Source organism: Lissotriton helveticus, chromosome 8 (genome assembly GCF_964261635.1).
Source record: "Lissotriton helveticus chromosome 8, aLisHel1.1, whole genome shotgun sequence".
Lineage (NCBI taxonomy): Eukaryota > Metazoa > Chordata > Amphibia > Caudata > Salamandridae > Lissotriton > Lissotriton helveticus.
In genome coordinates, this window is record NC_136069.1 from 1,146,019,493 (window position 1) to 1,146,038,252 (window position 18,760).

Genomic DNA, 18,760 nt, shown 5'->3' on the forward strand with positions numbered 1-18,760 from the left:
GTGCCCACGACTTTGCCTTCCAATGGTGTGCCCACAAATTCATTAGCAGTGAGGTGGCATTAAGACTGACTCTTTGCATTTACATACCAGCTTCTTTCCCAAATCCCTTGTGTTTAGTAGTTGTTGAATTCCCTGTTGATGCTTAGTAATGCATCAATCAAATGTCAGACATCAAGCAGCCCACATGACTCAATACCCCACCACCAACCACCGCCCAACGAAGACGCGTGAACGCTCCCTGCTAACTGAAAACGAGCCACCACTACTGTCTTACTGTCCTCTTTTCTCTTTCCCTCCTTGCTTTCCCACTTTCGCTTTCCTCTTACGAAGGTGATACAGAGACCCCTCAACGTCGCAAACGCCAAGGATCGTAAAGGATTACCCAACGTGTAATTGTCGAACCATATAGAATGTACGCAATTGTAACCACAACGGCGTTATAACATGACCAGTATTGCCTTCTTTCTTTCTTTACTTACTATGCTAAAAAACTCTGTCTAATAAAATCATTTGAAATAAAAAAAAATTAAAAAAAGAAATGTTATGCACGAGAAGTACTGGGTTTACTTTAAATTACAAATTGTGAACTAAGCATGAAATGGCATAACTTTGTTGGCAAATAACATGTTTTTACTAAGTTCTGGAGATTTTTAGTCCTAGGAGCAACCAAATCCAAATGGCACACATTGTTGTCCTAAAATGTATAAATTAATGCAAGAGCACTGTAGTGCATCATATAAACATCTGTGTGTCTACAATCTTTGAAATCGTTGTCATAATTGGCCAGATCACGTCCAAAACTGTGCCTGGATTTGTTATTCTTTGAGGTTAAAGCTGTGACAGTTCTTTGAATTTCTCTGTGGTGATTTGCATAGTGCTTTATGTTGTAATATATAGTTTATCCCTCGTTGCTGTTTTTGGCATTTCACTAAATACCAGCTTGCACAACTAAGTACTTTTGCATGATCAAATTCAAATACCGATTTTCCAGGGCCTGGACTCTATAATAGTGACGTTCCTGTGGGGCTCGGGCCGCCGCAGAGTGGCGCTTAGGACCTTGCTGAGGCCGAGAGCGGAGGGGGGATTGGCGGCACCTGACTTTGAGACGTACTATTTGGCTGCCCAGCTGCAGTTTTACACCCAGGAGGTGGCGCGTGAGTTTCGAGGCCCGGAAGAATCACGGGGCAGTGGCATACTCAGACATGTCTTATCGTATATTGCGCTGCAACAGAAGCTCGAGTTGAGAGACCTCACTCAGGAGGAACGCACCATCCGATCGTGCTGGAACCGAGTACATCGCAAACTGGGCAGACCGCGACCCTATGCCCCGGAGATCCCGCTTGGAATGCATTGCCCCACGGCGGAGACTGGTCTCAACTGGGTGTTTGGGAAGAAGTGGGTGTGCAGACCGTAGGTGACCTCTACGAGGATGGAGCATTGCTGCCCTTCCAGGCGCTTCTAGACCGCTACGACGTCCCTCGAGGTGACTTTTTGCTCCATGCGGCGATCACAAGGGCACTCCAAGCACACTGGAGAACTGGTCACGAGGAACCGCAGCTGTCGGCGGCATGTCAATATGTCATGCTGTCCGCGGGGACAATTAAAGCAGTGTCGTGCTTATACTCCAAAATGGTAGATGAGAGATTGACCCCCCAAACGGTTCTCAAAGCCCGATGGGAGGCTGATATAGGGAAGGAAATTCCAGAGTCCACGTGGTCCCAGCTACTGCAGCGGACCTGGAAGGGAACGCGGAGTGCCCGTTTCCAACTGGTCCACTTCTATGTATTGCATAGAGCCTATCTGACCCCGGAGAAACTACAGAAATACTTCGACCTGGAGACGGCAGCCTGTCCTCGATGCAGGACAGCCGGAGCGGACCTTTTTCACATGCTGTGGTCCTGTTCTATGCTGACCTCCTATTGGTTGATTGTAGGAGACACGCTGACTGAAGTGACTGGACGATCGTTGCAGCTGGATGCGGCTGTAGGGATTCTACACTGGTTTCCGCATACCCCTAAAAATAAAATCACTAGTAAATTTATCGATTTAGAATTACTTCTGGCCAAACGGGAAATCACCAGACACTGGAAGGCGCGTGTTGGTCCAACGGGCACTAAATGGCGCTATGAACTTCTCAAGTGGGCGGGGAGTGAGAGTACATTGAGATTCCAGCAGGCAAGGCGGCGGCGAGATGAGCGGGCCCTAGAGGCGGCGCAGGCTTGGGAGACGATAGTGCAGGCCCTGCGCGACCATAACACACATACTGACTCAGACAGCACAGATGAGGGGCAGCCTGGATCCCAATAACATGATATTACCGAATTGTGCCCAATGTAGAGCACTACGGCTTATATCACATGATATTCGACCACAAGATAGACTACTGATGACGAGAGGGGTGGAGGGTGGGGGATAGAGGAAGAGGAGCGTCATTCGCTTCCATCGAACGTTAGAGTTCTGTACCATGATGAACGACATTTTAATCCTCTGGGGGGGGGTGAGACGGTTGGAGGGAGGGAGGGTACTGCGTTTGGGATGTTTGACAAAGCAGAAGAGATTTATTCTACCACCTGAGATATACTGCGAGAACGAGGAGATACACCCTGCAAAAGAATGGCACACGCCGCCCGACCCCCGGGTTGTGGGCTGAATGGCCGTGTATAGAGGTTGTATCAACACCGCCAGCACTGATTTAGATTACGTTTCAGGTGCCAATGTTGTGATTATCTCTGTTTCCTGCAATAAAAATATATTTACAAAAAAAAAATCAAATTCAAATACCGCTAGTTTAATACTGTCTGTTACAAAGTTTAAGCACACACATTTACATACTGTCGACCAACTATTTACCTGTTCTGCCAATTGGTTAAGTATTAACTTCCTAGAGGCTTATTTCAAAAGGACGGATTTAGATGGAAGGATACCGTGTGGTTGGAAATAATGTTTCTGGGTGGTTTACCCATACCAAAATCCAGCTATTACTATTTATTCCACATGCATTGGGGATTAAAAATATGCCGCCAGTTTTTTCAGGTCAAATAATGCATGGTAATTGCAATTCCATGCTGATTAATGCTCCCACTTCCTACCTGCCTTTTGGAGGTGGGGGAGCTGTGTCGGGCCATTGGTGGGTGATGTGGAGAAGGGACAGGACAGGCTGTGGGCTGGCGGGATTGCAGCCCAATCCTCGTGTAATTTTACTAGCCACATTTTCTTGTTGGTAAAAAATTAGGTTCCCTGTTCCTACACCCCTGATATCCCAATGCAGGTACCACCCCTGGATTTGTAGTTACGCAGAGTTGTATCCCACCTGAGGGTACCACTCCATTGACTCATAATCAGGCCCCTAGCATCTTTGGAATCTGCCACTAAAAATCCTTTATAACTTTTAAGGGGAGTACTCACAGATTTGCACAGTAGATTGGGGAAAGCAGACTATGTTGTATTTGAATTATCGTGGAAGAACAGCAAACCTAATGTAAAACAGCAGTTGTTGACAATTGTTATGTTGTGTTTTGTTCCAGGCAAAGCAGCATACACAGTCCCATGGATGACGACGAGAAGGACAGAGCAAAGAGGTGAGTGGCAGTAGTGCCCTAAAGTGACTTCTCTGGTCTACCACGAGGAACAAGCAGAGGTAGCCTAGTTACATCTAATTTCTTTATTCAAGAAGTTGCAGGGGTGCTGCACCTCACTGGAAGCAGTAGACGTTCACTGAAAACACTTGCATATTGCCACATTCCACAGAGACTAAAGCTACATAGATGGACAATGGAAGACGCACACATAGCAAAAGACACCATGGTGGTCTTATTGTCTCTGGTTCAATAAATACCAAATCTAGTGTCTTCATCATACATTTGCTTTTTATGTAGAGCAGTGACCCTCAATTGCATTTCGTTTTTGTAGGTCTAAATATTACTACTTTAGGCAGTAAATTATGTATGGTAGAACACTGAAATACACACCTAATGTGGAGTAAAGCCATTATAGTACATGCATTGTCTGTGTATTTAGTCCAATGATTTTCTTATCTTGGCTCTGTGATGTAAGTGATGCTATGCTCAAGTTATCTTTTTTTCCTTCCATGATACAGCCATTCAACTGCGCATCACTTATTCAAAGCACCATTCTAAGCTTAAACATGAGGAATTATTTTATTAAATTAAAAGTTATTGAAAACAAATCCAGCAATTAACAGTTCTTAAAGAATCACATTCGAAAATAAGAAACGTAGAAGTTTATTCCACCGTGACCAATAGTGATAATAAGGTTAATATATAACAGATAAAGCAACAAGAAAGTCCTTTTTAAAGTATAAGAAGAAAGTGAGGATTAAAATTAAAAAATAAAAACAAATAAAAGGCAATTGGGGTGCTGAACCTTAAATATCACTGTATCACGTCATCGTCGTTTGTACACTATAAAGTCATTGTTTAAAGCTTTAAAACTACACCTGTCAAATAAATTAAAGAACAATAAGACAGCAGTAGCATATATTCAATAATACTACAATTGTCTAAGGTTTACGGTTTTCTGTTGTAATTGATAAAGAAAAAGATGATTTATTTAAAAGAAATGTCAAGGGAAGCCAGATTTAGGGAGTTAATGTTACGGTCACACATCTATTATTCTGGCATATAGGACTCTACCGTGCTTTGTGTGGAATGTTACAAAGTAGGGGGTCCCAGTGAAGGAGTATCACAAGTACACAAACGAACAATATATTTAAAAAAAAGAAAAAACAAAGTTTTGAAAAAGAATAAATCACAAACAAATACTTCAGCACAGAATAGGCGATGACCACTCTGGCGTTTCACTGAACGTGTTATTTACAAGTGAATCTATTGGATCTAATATAGATTGATCCTTGCAAATTCAATTTGGTTAATTGGACGTACTTCCTCTTCGTTCTCCAGCTTGTGTTGCGAGCTAAACAGCCCAACTTTCTATGGTGATTACATTTTTGTTTCATCTGATTGTATTGTGGTGCTCTTGGGCGCGGTTTCTAATACCTCTACACCACTGTAAATAGTAATACACATTTTTATTTCAATTTTCATAGAGAAATCAGTGTTCCCTTGGGTTCTTCTGTCCTGATGAAGACCCCGCCTTAAGGTGTGGCGTATACCTACCATTATAGTCTTGGGGTCGAAACATCGATGGCTACTATTACACACCAGACAATGCAACCACTATTATAAATATTAAATATGAGCATCGTTAACATGGTTTCCTTTTAATTGTTGAGCATTAGTTGCTCCTTTATCCCCTTCCATGCTCATGACGGAACGGTTCCGTCATGAGCTACGGTTGAGCTGTGCTCATGACGGAACCGTTCCGTCATGACCACGCCCGTTTCTATTACCGCCCAGCACCGGAGGGGGAAACGCGGTCGCGCTGAAGAGGTTATTCTACTGGCTCAGTGTTCTGAAGCCAGGTGTATCGGCCTTTTATGAATTATGTACTGTTACTAATGTTTTCACTATGACCTACCTTGCACATCCCTCCCTTACACAAACACCGTCCCTTACCTTTCCCTTCCTTGGGGCACTATAACAATTGTGCTAGTAATCTGCTTTATGTATCATGAATAAGCACAGTGTGATTAAATAACAGTGTGCTGAAGTATTTGTTTGTGATTTATTCTTTTTCAAAACTTTGTTTTTTTAATATATTGTTCGTTTGTGTACTTGTGATACTCCTTCACTGGGACCCCCTACTTTGTATCATATAGCCCCCAGGTCCCTTGTGACTCGATTGGGTAAAACCCCCCTTTGTTTAATTGTGTGGAATGTTATCAGCTTCCATCCAGTCGAAGTTGTAATTTGTAGAGCATTCATTAATTGTGTGAGAAATTGGGTTATTGGTTGACGGCGGTGAGAATCCCACTCAGGCAACAACTAAAATCCTTGTCAAGGTGAACCAAGAAAGCCACAAAATGAATCTGCTCTTAATTATCTGGTAACTTGGCACAAAAGCAGTCAGGTTTAACTTAGAGGCGATGTGTAAAGAATGTATGCAGCACTCAAATAGTAATAAAGTGACAACGCAACACACGAAAAATACCTCCCCAATTTAGGAAATTACAGTAAAATGTAATAAATTATTTGACACCAAAATGACAAAAATCCAATCAGTAAAGCTGGAGATATTGGATTTTAAATGTTTAGAGAAAAGAAGCACCAAAAGGCGTAAAGCACAAACTAAGAGTATCTGGTTGTGTTGGACTGGGACAAAGTCATAAGTTTAGGCTGGCTGTGATAGAGCGCAGGCCAGGCACAGGACCAAGTCTGACAAACTGAGTATAGTACCTTAAGTCCTTTGTACAGTGTCTTCGAGGCATTGCTTTATAGGGCTTCATGTAGTTTTGTAATGGATTTGGTGGGACCTTCAGTTAGGCTGGTATTGCACCTTTAACCCCACTTCCAAAGATCCAGGACTTGAGGGGGACCACTTGGAGGTCGGTTCTCACTCAGGCTGGGTGCAGGTGCAGGATCAAGATGGATGGATCCTTTTCTGTCCCTGAAGCTCTGATCAGGAGGCCAGACAAATAGCCCTTTGAGACACTCTGGTAGGCCTAGGTACAAGCAAAAGACCAGGTATCAAGGAGCAGGGCTGTCCTCTGAGAGCACAAGGCAGGCGTAAGGCAGCAAGGCAGTCCCTTTTTGGTGCAGCAAGGCAGTTCCCTGAAGTACACAACAGGCCACAGAGAGAAGGACAGTCCTCTGAGAGTCCTTCCACAGGTCCAGAAGAGAGCTGATGATTTGGTCTGAGGGTTCTATTTTATACCTGGTTCCCCCTTTGAAGTAGGAGAATCTTCTAAAGCTTTCTCCCCACAGAGATATTTGAAATTTCCTGCCTCCCTGCCTTGGTCCCAGGTTGTCTGGGGCCACAATAACGTAGTGTGAAGCCGTTTGTGAGTGAGCTCAGGTTGCCCCTTTGAGGTGCAAGTGTGGTAGGTGACAACTCAGTCCCTCCATCCTGCCTGGCTGGCCCATCCTACCACCAGCCAGCTTCTCTATTGTGTGGCTGTCTGGAAGGAATGCATAACGGCCAACTGTCACTCACACCTAGCCATGTGACAAAGGAGCAGGACACAGGCACCAACTGGTTAGGACAAGAAAATGGCAACTTTCAAACTTTCAAAAAGTGACATTTTCAGAATTGTAACTTAAAATCCGCCTTTGCCATTAAAGAGGGTTTCTAATTGCAGTTATTCTGAGACCAAACTCAATATTTCTACCCACTCCAATCAAAAGTTATCACTGATTAAATGTAATAAGGTAATCAAATGTTATCCTATGAGAGAGGTAAGCCTTGTAGTAGTGAAAAACAAATTAAAGAGTTTTTCGGAAGCAGGATATGTAAAACTAAAAGTACAGGTCCAACTTTTTGAAATACACTGCACTCTGCCCTATTGGTGGGTTAGGGTCTACCCTAGGTGTGACTTTTATGTGATAAAAAGAAGGGGTTAGGTCAGGCGAAAGTTTTTTTTGCCAGGTCAAAATGGCAGTTTTAAACTGCATAGACAGCCTGCAATGGCAGGCCTTAGGCACATTTTAGGTGGCTATTTAAATGGGTTAAGTGCTGCTTGCCCGTTAGCAGCATTGAATTTACCAGCAATGGGTACATGTAGTACCATTTTTCATAGGTACTTATAACTAAATTAAATGTGCCAATTGATGTGTAAGCAAATTTGAGACCACTTTAGCACTGGTTAGCAGTAGTAAAGTGTGCAGAGTCCTACGGCCAACAAAGTGAATTTCCGCAAAAATAGGAGAGGGAAGGCAAAATGTTTGAGGGTTACCCAGCAGAGAGGGCGAGTCCAACAAATTGTAATAAGATGGATGGGATATCCATCAAGTTTGTGATGGAGTATCCATCTGCCAAACTTTAAATCAGGCTCATAGTTTTACATCCTTGCTGATTGCCACAATCGATAATTATTTAAGGTTGATAAAATCATCGGTTAGGTTTGGTTTGGTAGGAATATATACCCATTAAGTGTCAAAAACGTTTACTTTGAATTGTGTGGTATATAAGTGGGTATTAGTGTGCTAGCCCACATAAGCTATTCTTGCACATACACGAAGGTCAAGTAAAGACACTTCAAATCTCTCTTTTTCTCTTGGAAACTTGTAACTTGCTATTTGAGTATTCCGTAAATCTGGAGGCAAGGTTCAAGCTTTGCTACTGCTGCAATTGATCTTATTTCCAACAGCTTCCTGCAGGCTGCACCAGTGACGGCTGCCACCAAGTTGCTTGGGTGCGACAAAGGGATAGAAAAATTAATAAGAAAATGACTTACTTGTTGCCGGACCACCGCCTCGTGTTGTCCTCTTCTGTTCCTGCCGGAAGCAGGAAGCACACCCAGGCTCCTCCAAGCCAATCACAACGTTGCAAATCAGCGTTGTGATTGGTCTGAGCGTCGCGGTTCGGTGCTCAGACAGGCAGTATAGCCTGTGCATGTTCCTCACCAGGCTGTGTATTACAGCCGGGTGAGGAACATGCAAAGTGGGCCGGCCCAAGACAGTCGTCCAAACATTAATGCTCACTTAAGTGCCCACCGCTCCTCTCCTTGCTGGCTGTAACGACAACCAAGCCCCACCTCACCCCGCAAACCTGCCTGACAACGGAAAAATAAAATGATAATAACATAGTCCTTGAGCTGGACACCGAACTCCAAAAAACTGGAATTGGTGATTGTTTGTGAATGCTCTATTTACTTCCGAGATATACTAGAAGAAAAACAAGAGCTCTTGCTCCCTGGATCTGCATCCCTACACGGGGATGCACACTGAACGATTCACTAGGGGCATCCTGGATCCCGGTTCCAGCTGGAGGTTAACAGCGAAAATCAGAATCCTGATGATTCCCACTCTGTTGCTGAAGTAGCTTAACAAATGTGGTGTTTAAGTCAGTTTTAGGGTTTTTACCATGAACTAGATTCCACCAACATAACATTCCCAGAACTCCTAAACGGCACTGGTGCAACTGTGTACCGACCTTTGCACCATCTGACAGTTTACAGTACTTAATATTGCTTTGCCCTTGAGCCAGCATTGTCCAGGTGCAGTACACTTTCCTGATGAACCTATTGAAGCATTACTAGAGCAGGCTCTGTCACCATGGCCTAACATTCAAAGATACGCTTATGGAAAGGCAGACTCGGCTACACCTTGGTGTCGGTCATGAGTAGCTACTTACTGCCCATAGGATCAACAGATGTGACTTCACTGATTGCCATGGCAGAAGTGCTGAAACATATTACTACACTGAAGCTTCACACATCAAACTGTTTCCGCTTGTCATTACAGGGCTTCACGGAACAAGTCAGAAAAAAAGAGGCGGGACCAGTTCAATATTCTCATAAAGGAGCTCAGCTCAATGCTTCCGGGTAGCACTCACAAAATGGACAAAACCTCTGTGTTCGAAAAGGTCATTGGCTTCTTGCAAAAACACAATGGTAAGCACACTGTTTTTTACCAACATCCTTCTGAGACTATTTATCCAAAAAAGTATAATTAAAAACACAATTTTATTTGGCCTAAGAATTCGTTTTTTTGTGATCTACTGTGAATATTACCTTCTTTTTTAAAAAAAAAGTCTTTATTATTCAGTTCATAGCAAATAGCATTTGTAAATCAGACAATTAAATCATAAGTGTAGGAATATTACACAGTTATATGTAATAGCACCAACCATAAATCACATTGAGGCAAAACAAAAGGAAAAAAAAAAGGCGCAAGCTGTGCTAGGGAGGCAGGGTTGATGGGGGGGAATTCGGTAAAAACTGCAGAGTTGTTAAGGAGAGTATCTGAAGTGTTGATCTGAGGGGCGGTGGGGATCGATGCTTTGATTTTATTCATTTTTTCAATGAAAAAGAGATTGAGAGCGTCACAGGTTTCTTGGGTGGGGGTTTGGCCTGGAAGGGTTCTGTCATCAGATGTAAGTTCGTTCATAATTTTAAAAATGTCTTTAGATTTGTTGTCTGAGGAAGAGATTCGATCAGAGAAGTGAGTTGATTTGGCTAAGGTGATTGCGATTTTGTAGTCTCTGCGGGCTGAGGTGTATTGCAGGCGGTCTGATTCGCAGTAGTTTCGTCTCCATGTCCTTTCTAGCTGACGCACCTTCAGTTTGGATTTTTTGAGGTCGTCCGAGAACCATCGGTGAGAGTTGTGATGTCTGGTCGGGGGAAATTTGATTAAGGGGGCAAATTGGTCACTGGCTGACTGCAGCCAGGTGCATATTTCGCCTACTAATTCGTCAGTGTTGGTTCGCGAATCGAGGGCAGGCCGGGTGTCTGAGAGAGTCGCTAGGAATCCTACGGAGTTATAGGAGCTCCATTTGCGAGAAAGGCCGCCAGCTATCAGTGGGGTGGAAGTTCTGCCACTGACCGTGATGGTGGTATCTATTAGGTGGTGGTCTGACCAGGTGCAGGGTGAGACGGATGGGAGGGAGAGAGTAAGGTTTTGGGTCCATATTTGGTCCAGGATGTGGCCTTTAATATGGGTAGGCGAAGTGATTTGTTGGGTCAGGTTGACGCTAGCGAGAGCCTCGAAGACCTCCAAAGCGTGGGGCCCGGCGTTGATGTCATCGAACCAATAATTAAGGTCGCCGAAAAGGGCGAATCTGGGGTTAGAGGTGAGAAGGTTGATCAGCTGGTCGGTTAGGGTAGCCGCAAAGGAAGGCATCGGTTGGGTTCTTTTGAAATAGCTTGGTTCCTAGAACTTAAGCAAGTCCTTGCTCGCTGGAGTCCCCAACAACATTTGATATATGTTTGGAGCTGCAAATGGCCTTGCTTCATCCCCAACCACGAAATACTGCATATTTAGCAGAAGACAAACTAGATGATAAAACAAATTTCAGCACCCCCCCATCCACCACGTGCCAATGGAAAAATCATTTATTTTGAAGCACGCCAATTTTTCTTCCATCCCCATATAAACCTATCTGCAATAGACTGACGCTGTGTCAATTGTACCTGTGTCAACTCTAGCGGTACCGTCCTAAAATAGTACATTACCCGGGGGAGTATACACATTTTTAAAACATTACATCGTCCTACCATTGATAAATGAAGACATTCTACCTTTTCCAACTGACGTTTCCCTGAAGCTAGTATGTCTGCCTAATTCACTTCGACTATCTCCTGGAGTGACATCCTGATTTTGATTCCCAAACACCTTGCTTCTGGTGTGAGACAGACTTCGCCAGGACAAAGCCCCTTGGTACAAACAACCTGGGTTTTAGAGACGTTTAACTTATACCCTGCAAATTCCCCATACTGCTGAGTCTGATTCTCAATTTCCCTTAGTGCTTGCTCTGAGTCAGATGTTACTACCGCTATATCATCCGCGTAAGCAAGAACACCTACTTGATGTTGCCCCACTACCATGGACTGTATACCATTGGTGGTCTCCAATATTTGCAATAATGGGTTGATGTAAATAGCAAAGAGTAAAGGCGAACAGGGGCATCCCTGCCAGGTGCCCCTAGTTATGTATACAAAAGATGACTCCTTCCCCTATGTACAAATTTTAGCCCGCGGGCGTTTGTGCATAGTCTGTAGTGCTAGCAAAAATTGGGGACCAAACCACATCTTTCGCATTACAGCCCACAAAAACAGCCACGATACATGGTCAAATGCTTTTTCAGCATCTAAATAAAGAATACCTATGTGTTTTTGACATATAGTAGCGTAGTCTAGCAGCGCAATTACCCTGTGTATATGATTTACCGTGCTCCTGCCAGGCAAGAAGCCATGCTGATGTCGAGATACCAACGGTGATATAACTTGTGCTAACCGAATTACGAGGATTTTTTAATACTCCTAGCTATCAGTATTTATTAATGATATCAGTCTATACGACCCCGGGAGCCTGGAAGACTTGTCCTTCTTTTTAAAAATCACTATATTGGCATCGTCCCAAGATGGTGGGGGTTCCCACACTGAGCTTCTAAAAACATGGCCAGCATATCATCCTTAATAATTGAAAAGATTATCCGATAGACCTCCAGGGGAAGTTTATCCGGCCCTGCCGCTTTCCCTAACGCTAGTCCATCTAATGCTGTCTGTAGTTTTAGCATACAATAGGAGCCTCTAGCTCTTCCCGTTCTCCTAACCCTATCTCAGTTAAATCGACATTGCGGAGGTACCGGTCTATAGTACCCTGCTCCACAAACTCTTGAGTATATAAATCTTTATAATAGAGTGAAGTACCTCCATTATGCCTTCCATAGTCTCAGCTGTGCCCCCTTTACCATCCTCCAAAATTTCTATTCGCTGGGAGCCTTGTCTACTCCTCAGTCTTTGAGGTAAACATCTGCCAGTTGCCTCACCATATTGATATCTTTCTGCCTTATGTATTTTGAACTGAGCAGCTATTTCTTGACTCCATACCCCATTGATCCTAGCCTTACAACAGGCCGTCTCAGCTTGCGCTTCTTTACTATCCACATTCGTTCTAACCATTTGTATAAGTTCACATTCAGCCTTCTTTAGCTCCTCAAGTACACCCAGCATTTGTTCTTTCTGTTGTTTCTGCTTAGCCCAACCATAACTAAGTGTTTCACCCCTTAGCCCCGCTTTCAAAGAATCCCAGATCATTGTTTGGGTAGCCGATCCTCTATTACTCTACAGAAACAATGTAGCCCAGGTTTGAATATGATTAATATATTCCTCATTGCTTAGAAGTTTTTTATTAAATGTAAAGGATTGTTGCTCCCTTGACAAGCTAAAGCTGGCAAGATCCATAACCACAGGTCCATAATCCAATGAGATGCGTGGCCACACCTGTATCTTAGCACCCACAGTCAACAAACGAGGTAAGAAAATATAGTCTAGCCGAACAAACTTATTGTGTGGGGAGGAGAAAAATGTTAACCCAGGGTCACCATCTCCACGATTTGCTGCCGTCCACCCATTGACTAATCCATGATTCTGTAGCAACTGCTGCAAAGCTCTAAATACTTTAGGCTTACGCCCCTTATAATTAACAAAATGAGAATCCCATTTCTGTGCTTCCCCGTGTATATTAAAGTCCCCAACTAGGATCAATGGGGTCCCCCAAAGTGCCAGCTCAACATTTAAAAACTCCAGAGTCTCAGCCTCATCCAAATTAGAGCCATATACTGTGCAAAGCGCAGTTTTCATGCCCCCTAGAATACACTCAGTGATAGCCCACCACCCCAGATTAGCCACCCTCTCTTTAACCGTACCAATTATACCATGACGCACCAATATCGCCACCCCCCCATTCATAGTAGATTGTCTAGAGGTTGATGGCAATTTAAAACCCAACTCAGATAATTTCCTCTGATTAGCCCAGGGAACATGCGTCTCTTGCAGACAGAGAATATCAGGGTTAATTAACCGCAGCTCAGCAGTAACACGTTTCCGCATGAGGACATTGTTCAGCCCACAGACATTAAATCAACATATGCGTAGCCTCCTATCTTCCATTACTATACGAATATCTCATACCCAACAATATACCCAAAAGACAGTCTAGAATGCCTACAACACATGCTATGAACTGAGTTTTTCCCACCCAACCCTTTACCCCCAAGTGACCATCTACACCCCCCACCACCAATCCGCAAAACCCACCCTGACCGTGACCCTCCCTCATCAATGAGGCTTTAGGGCCAATCGCCCTTGTGATGGTTGGTGAATAGCACACTTGGTACTTGCCTTTCCCGCATCCTTTGATATATACGGCTTAAGGACAGACAAAGAGCAAACAAACACAAGATGACAGGAAATAATAAAAAAGCAATCATATTGTTGCATACAAAATCCTTTGCCTATATAATTATCCTCAACCCAAAGATTGAAGATATTCTTTGGCTGCAATATCAGAGGTGAAAAAACATATCTGTCCTTTGTTTACGATCTTTAAGGTAGCTGATTGTAATAGAAACACTTGTACGCCTTTTGCTTGGAAAGGAGTGAGCAACTGCCGCAGCTGACATCTCCTTTCCACTGTAAAGTGACAGTAATCAGGTCTCACAAAGAATTGCGTCCCTTTGCCAGTTCTCTTCTTATCTGGTCTAGCCAAATCATACAGTGCCTGTCTAGCCAGGAAGTTATTCAGGGAAATCAGAATGGTCCTCGGCTGTTGCACCACTTGCCCACTCCTTGTAGGCCATTGTCGAAACGGAAATCTGTGCGCCCGTTGTATTTCCTGCGACCAGTTCCATTCTTTCAACTCGGAGCGCTTCCACAAACAGCTCAATTACAAATTTTCGGGCATCTTGCCCCTCGAGTCCTTCTGGCATCCCTAAGATGCGCAAGTTGTTACGACGCAGGCGATTTTCGAAATCAACTAGCTTATCCTGCAGATCATCTTTATTGGCTTTAATATCCGCAGCAGCGTCCTTTTGAGCGCCCATTTGATCCTCTAGTGACAAAATGCGGGTCTCTGCTTCCACCATCCTGTCGGTAAAATCGTTGCATGTTTTTGGCAGCCGTCTAACTGTATTTTGCAGCTTTCTACATGCGGTATGTGTTTTTTAATTCTCTGCCCACGTTTCCAACCTATGCTCTGAGATTGATCTATAAATCGCTTCCAACGATGCGTGGCCTTGTATCTCCTCTACCGAGCGAGCCCCCACTAGCTTGATCCGACAAGTCCAAACCTTCAAACAACTGCTCACCACTGGAAAGCTCCCAGTCAGGCATTTCTGTCATCGTTAATCGAGCCATTCCTTCTTTAGTTTTCTTCCGTACAATTTGTGCTGCTGTGGATGCACCCCCCAGAGATTAATTCTTAGTGTGGCTTTCTTCCATGATTGTAGGGGTAATGTCTCCAAACCCCTCCTCGTATACTTGGAAATTTCCTTCCACAGCAGACTCTTCCAAGTGCTCGGAGAGTGAATAAAACTTACTATCCTTACTACTAGTAGGTTAGTTCCGAACATCACTGATAATGCCTATGTCATCCATCAATACAGGTTCATTAACAGTGTCAATAATAACCTGGGGTTCCACAGGGAGTCGCCCTGGCTGCCATTAGCAACTCCGCACAGGTGGCCTCAATCCGTTGCTGATTCCTCCCCAGCCGCCGCCGAGCCTGTCAGTGTGGTTGAGGGCGCGGCAATTCCTCGCGTAGATAATTCCTCGGAGAGCTGCTAGCAGCGAAGATTACCACAAATAAGAGCCCCAACGTACGCTGACTGAAACCGCTGCTTACATCGATGTTGCCACGCGTCTGACTCCCGTAAATCAGACGTGAAAGACGAGGTAACCGAAAGCTCCTCACACCCGCGTCCGTTGTGCGGAGACCATCTTGCCTCGGAGTGAATATACCTTCTTTATGTATCCTGCTACATTTTCTCCACTGAAAATGAAATGCAAATATTTTCTTAAAAATCTATTTTACCACGTTTGTCGCTTAATTGAGACTTATCAAAAGCTCTGAAAACTGTGCCGTTTAAGTTGTGGATTCACAACAGAAGGACAGAATTCTGGGACATATGCCCTGGAAGCAACAAGTAGCAAGACACACCTCTAACACTGCCAGGACTAAAGGGGCTGGGCACTGTGCTCATCAGTCATCTGCCAGAAAAGAAAGTAACACATCTACATCATCTGCCAGATGAAAAGAGCGCACTGACATTAGGGAGCATCACTTACAATTATGAATTGCACCCTTTCAGGCTTAGAGTGGCATATAAATTATGCAAAAGAGAACCCTCTATAGTTCCTAAGATTAGAGGGAGAGCAGTTTCTTTATATGGAATACTCCAGATCTGATCATCTCAAATGTCTGCTTTTCTAGCAAAGTTTTTACAACAAAGTCTTGAAGCATAGGATTAGCAAGCGCATCCAAATTTTTATATAAAATGGCTGGGATGCCCATCATATGGCAGGGATTGCCACCACCAGTCACCACATAAAGCCTTAATCAAGTTACAAGTGCCCAATAATATGAACGGTGGGACCAATATAGCAGGAATTCTATTATCCACAGATAGTCACAAATATAAATGTAAACTTTATTTTGTGATTTTTAAAAAAAAACTTATTACAATGTCCATTAAGTTGAAACAATCATCGTATAAAAACATGAAGCATCATTAAATTAAGTAGATACAAGGGATTCAAATATACTTTAAAATCATTAAAAAATTATCAAAAAGTAATTGATAATCTATTCCTGTTGACTACTAAAATTCCTACTTTATGAAACATCCATGTTAGTAATACTTTTATGGGGTGATCTAACTCTCCTCAACTGCTAAAGTGCATTAATGGTCAATTAAAATATGTGTATTTAAGAAAATTATTCAGTTGCCTTTATGCACTCTATAGTGGCAATATATTTCAATTTGGGTTTTTCATAGGCTATATCCGTAAATCTTATCAGCTTTCTAATAAAAACATTTGACTGTGTTGAGAAATATGGTGTAGTAGCTCCTTTAATGTTCGCAGTGATAGGGTCCTAAACTATGGTAATAAATATTTGCTGCAAATATAATTTATGCTGGAACAAAGATATTAAATGTGTTCTAGAGTTTCTTTAGGGTAGTACAGAGTCTGCAATTGGAAATACGGGATAGAAACTTCCAAGAACACTCAAACTCTTTTACACAGGGATGTATAGTAAGCAAAATACTTTTTGTAAATCTCTTATCCGGAAGTAACCCTGTAGGCTTCCCCAAAAAAACGTATTTGTGGGTGGACTTTGGAACTTTCAAAAGATCCTATGCTGATAAGTTGTGATCTTTGTGAGCAGCAGTAATGTGGGCAAAGGAAGGAGGTAGGCCATTCCTAGAGTTGAGTGTCAGCTATTGATAAATCAAGACTCTCATGCAATCTGTGTTCGCGGAGTCGGAGTCACACAAACAATACATTTTTTGAGTCAGGTAGGCCTCCTCATTTGACAGAAGGCTTAGTTCAACTATAATTATTGTATGCATAGTTGATCATTGTAGATTAAATAGAATAGAAGACACATTCTGAATAATAATTGTTTTTAATTTATTCAACTTCTTCTCATTTAATACTATTGAGACATAAGTCAAAATTGTAACCAATTTAGCTTGTAAAGCCATTAAAATGTGCCTGGTGGCACGTCCTCCATATCTTTGTGCAAATCTTTTTAAAGGTTTTGTTACAGAGGTAGGTTTTGTTTTTAGTTTATCTATGTGTTGCAGTGAAGATAGTTGCATATCCAAATGAAATCCCCAGTAAACATATGAATTTGCTGTCTGCACTGTATTGTGCCGTAAATTTCATTTGAATTTCTGTTATCTCCCACCAAAGGATATAATTTTTGTTTTGCTTACATTGGCTGATAGACCATTTATTTATTTATTTATTCATTTTACAAGTTTTATATAGCGCTGACTAGACCCAGGGGTATCCGAGCGCTTTACAGGAACAATGTAGCGGAACTTACATAAAGCATTTGTAGAGTGCAATAATAAACCGCACAATTAGAACAACAACAAAAAGGAAAATCCAGGGGCTATTAACCCCTTGCGTGCTCCCAATGGCCGACAGAGCCCCGCCCACCCTTTAGAATGCCTGCACCGCGGTGGAAAAACAACTGCGGTTACAGCGTTAACAGAGGGACAATGCATGAGCTTCTTCGATCAGTGAATACATTGGTTAAAGGTGACAGAGTAGGGAAAAGAAAAAGGGAAGGGGTAGGAGTTTAGGAGGCGGGAGAGTGTGGATAGGGATGGTAGGAATAAGCTCCAGTAGAGAAGGTAGGAGGAACAGGTCAGTGGAGCGGAGAAGGATTAAGGGCCCCACTATTTGTTGAGGAGATGTAGCTTTAGGTCCTTTATGAAGCTGGGGTAGGAGGGGTTGCAACGCAGTTGTTTCGGGAGACTGTTCCAGATGTTGGGGGCGTTACTGGAGAAGGAGCGAGATTGAGTGCGTTTCTTATGGAACAGGGGCGGGACTAGAATGAGAGCATTGGTACTTCTCGTTGGACGGGAGCAGCCAGCTTTGTGGAGTTTATCAGCGAGGATACGACGTGGTGTTTTGATGCAGTGTTTTATGTGTAATGCATACAAACTTGTAAGAGGATCTGCCTTCGATGGGTAGCCAATTGAGGGCTTTGAGGGTAGGGGAGATGTGGTTGAAGTGTTTGCAGTCTGAGATGAGTCTGGCAGCTAGGTTAAGGACTGCTTTGAGTGGAGCTATGTGGGCTTTCGGAGTTCCAGCGAGGGTAGCATTGCCATAGTCGATTTTCGACAAGACCAGAGCCTGGACCACTGATTTGAAGTCATCAGCAGGAATGAAAGGTTTGATTTTTTTGAGATGGCGGAGAGTGAAGAGAGCTCCTTTAGCTGATTTTTTTATGTGGGAAGTGAGAGTAAGGCTATTGTCAATGGTGATGCCTATGGATTTAATCATGTTGGATAAGGTGAGCGTGCAGTTGAGAGCATTAAGGTCATGAATCCAGGCCTGGAGGGGGAGTGGGTTGTTTTTGGGAGAGAAGGGGATGATTTAGTTTTTTTAGGATTGAGTTTGAGATGATTATGGTGGACCCATGTTTGGATCTTAGTCAGTGTGTTGTTGAGGTGCAGAACATCAGAACAGGATTGCATCTTGTAGTATAGTTGCGTGTCATCGGCATAGAAGTGGATTTTGATTTCTGCTTTATTAAGAATGCGCGCGAGGGGTTCCATGAAGAGGTTGAAGAGAGAGGGGAGAGAATAGAACCTTGGGGAACACCAAGGGAGACAGGTGTGGGGTTAGAAAGGCAGTCCAAAAATTTAATTTACTGAGTTCTGT

At 43.2% G+C, this 18,760-nt stretch overlaps 1 protein-coding gene across 1 annotated transcript in view; it reads left to right on the forward strand.

The window, feature by feature from the left end:
* Positions 1–18,760, forward strand: part of NPAS2 (neuronal PAS domain protein 2) — a 420,609-nt gene that overhangs the window by 106,435 nt on the left and 295,414 nt on the right. Inside the window, exons 2-3 of the mRNA XM_078658025.1 lie at positions 3,525–3,578; positions 9,321–9,469. Coding sequence (XP_078514151.1) covers positions 3,525–3,578; positions 9,321–9,469 — 203 coding nt within the window. The remainder of the gene's footprint in view (positions 1–3,524; positions 3,579–9,320; positions 9,470–18,760) is intronic.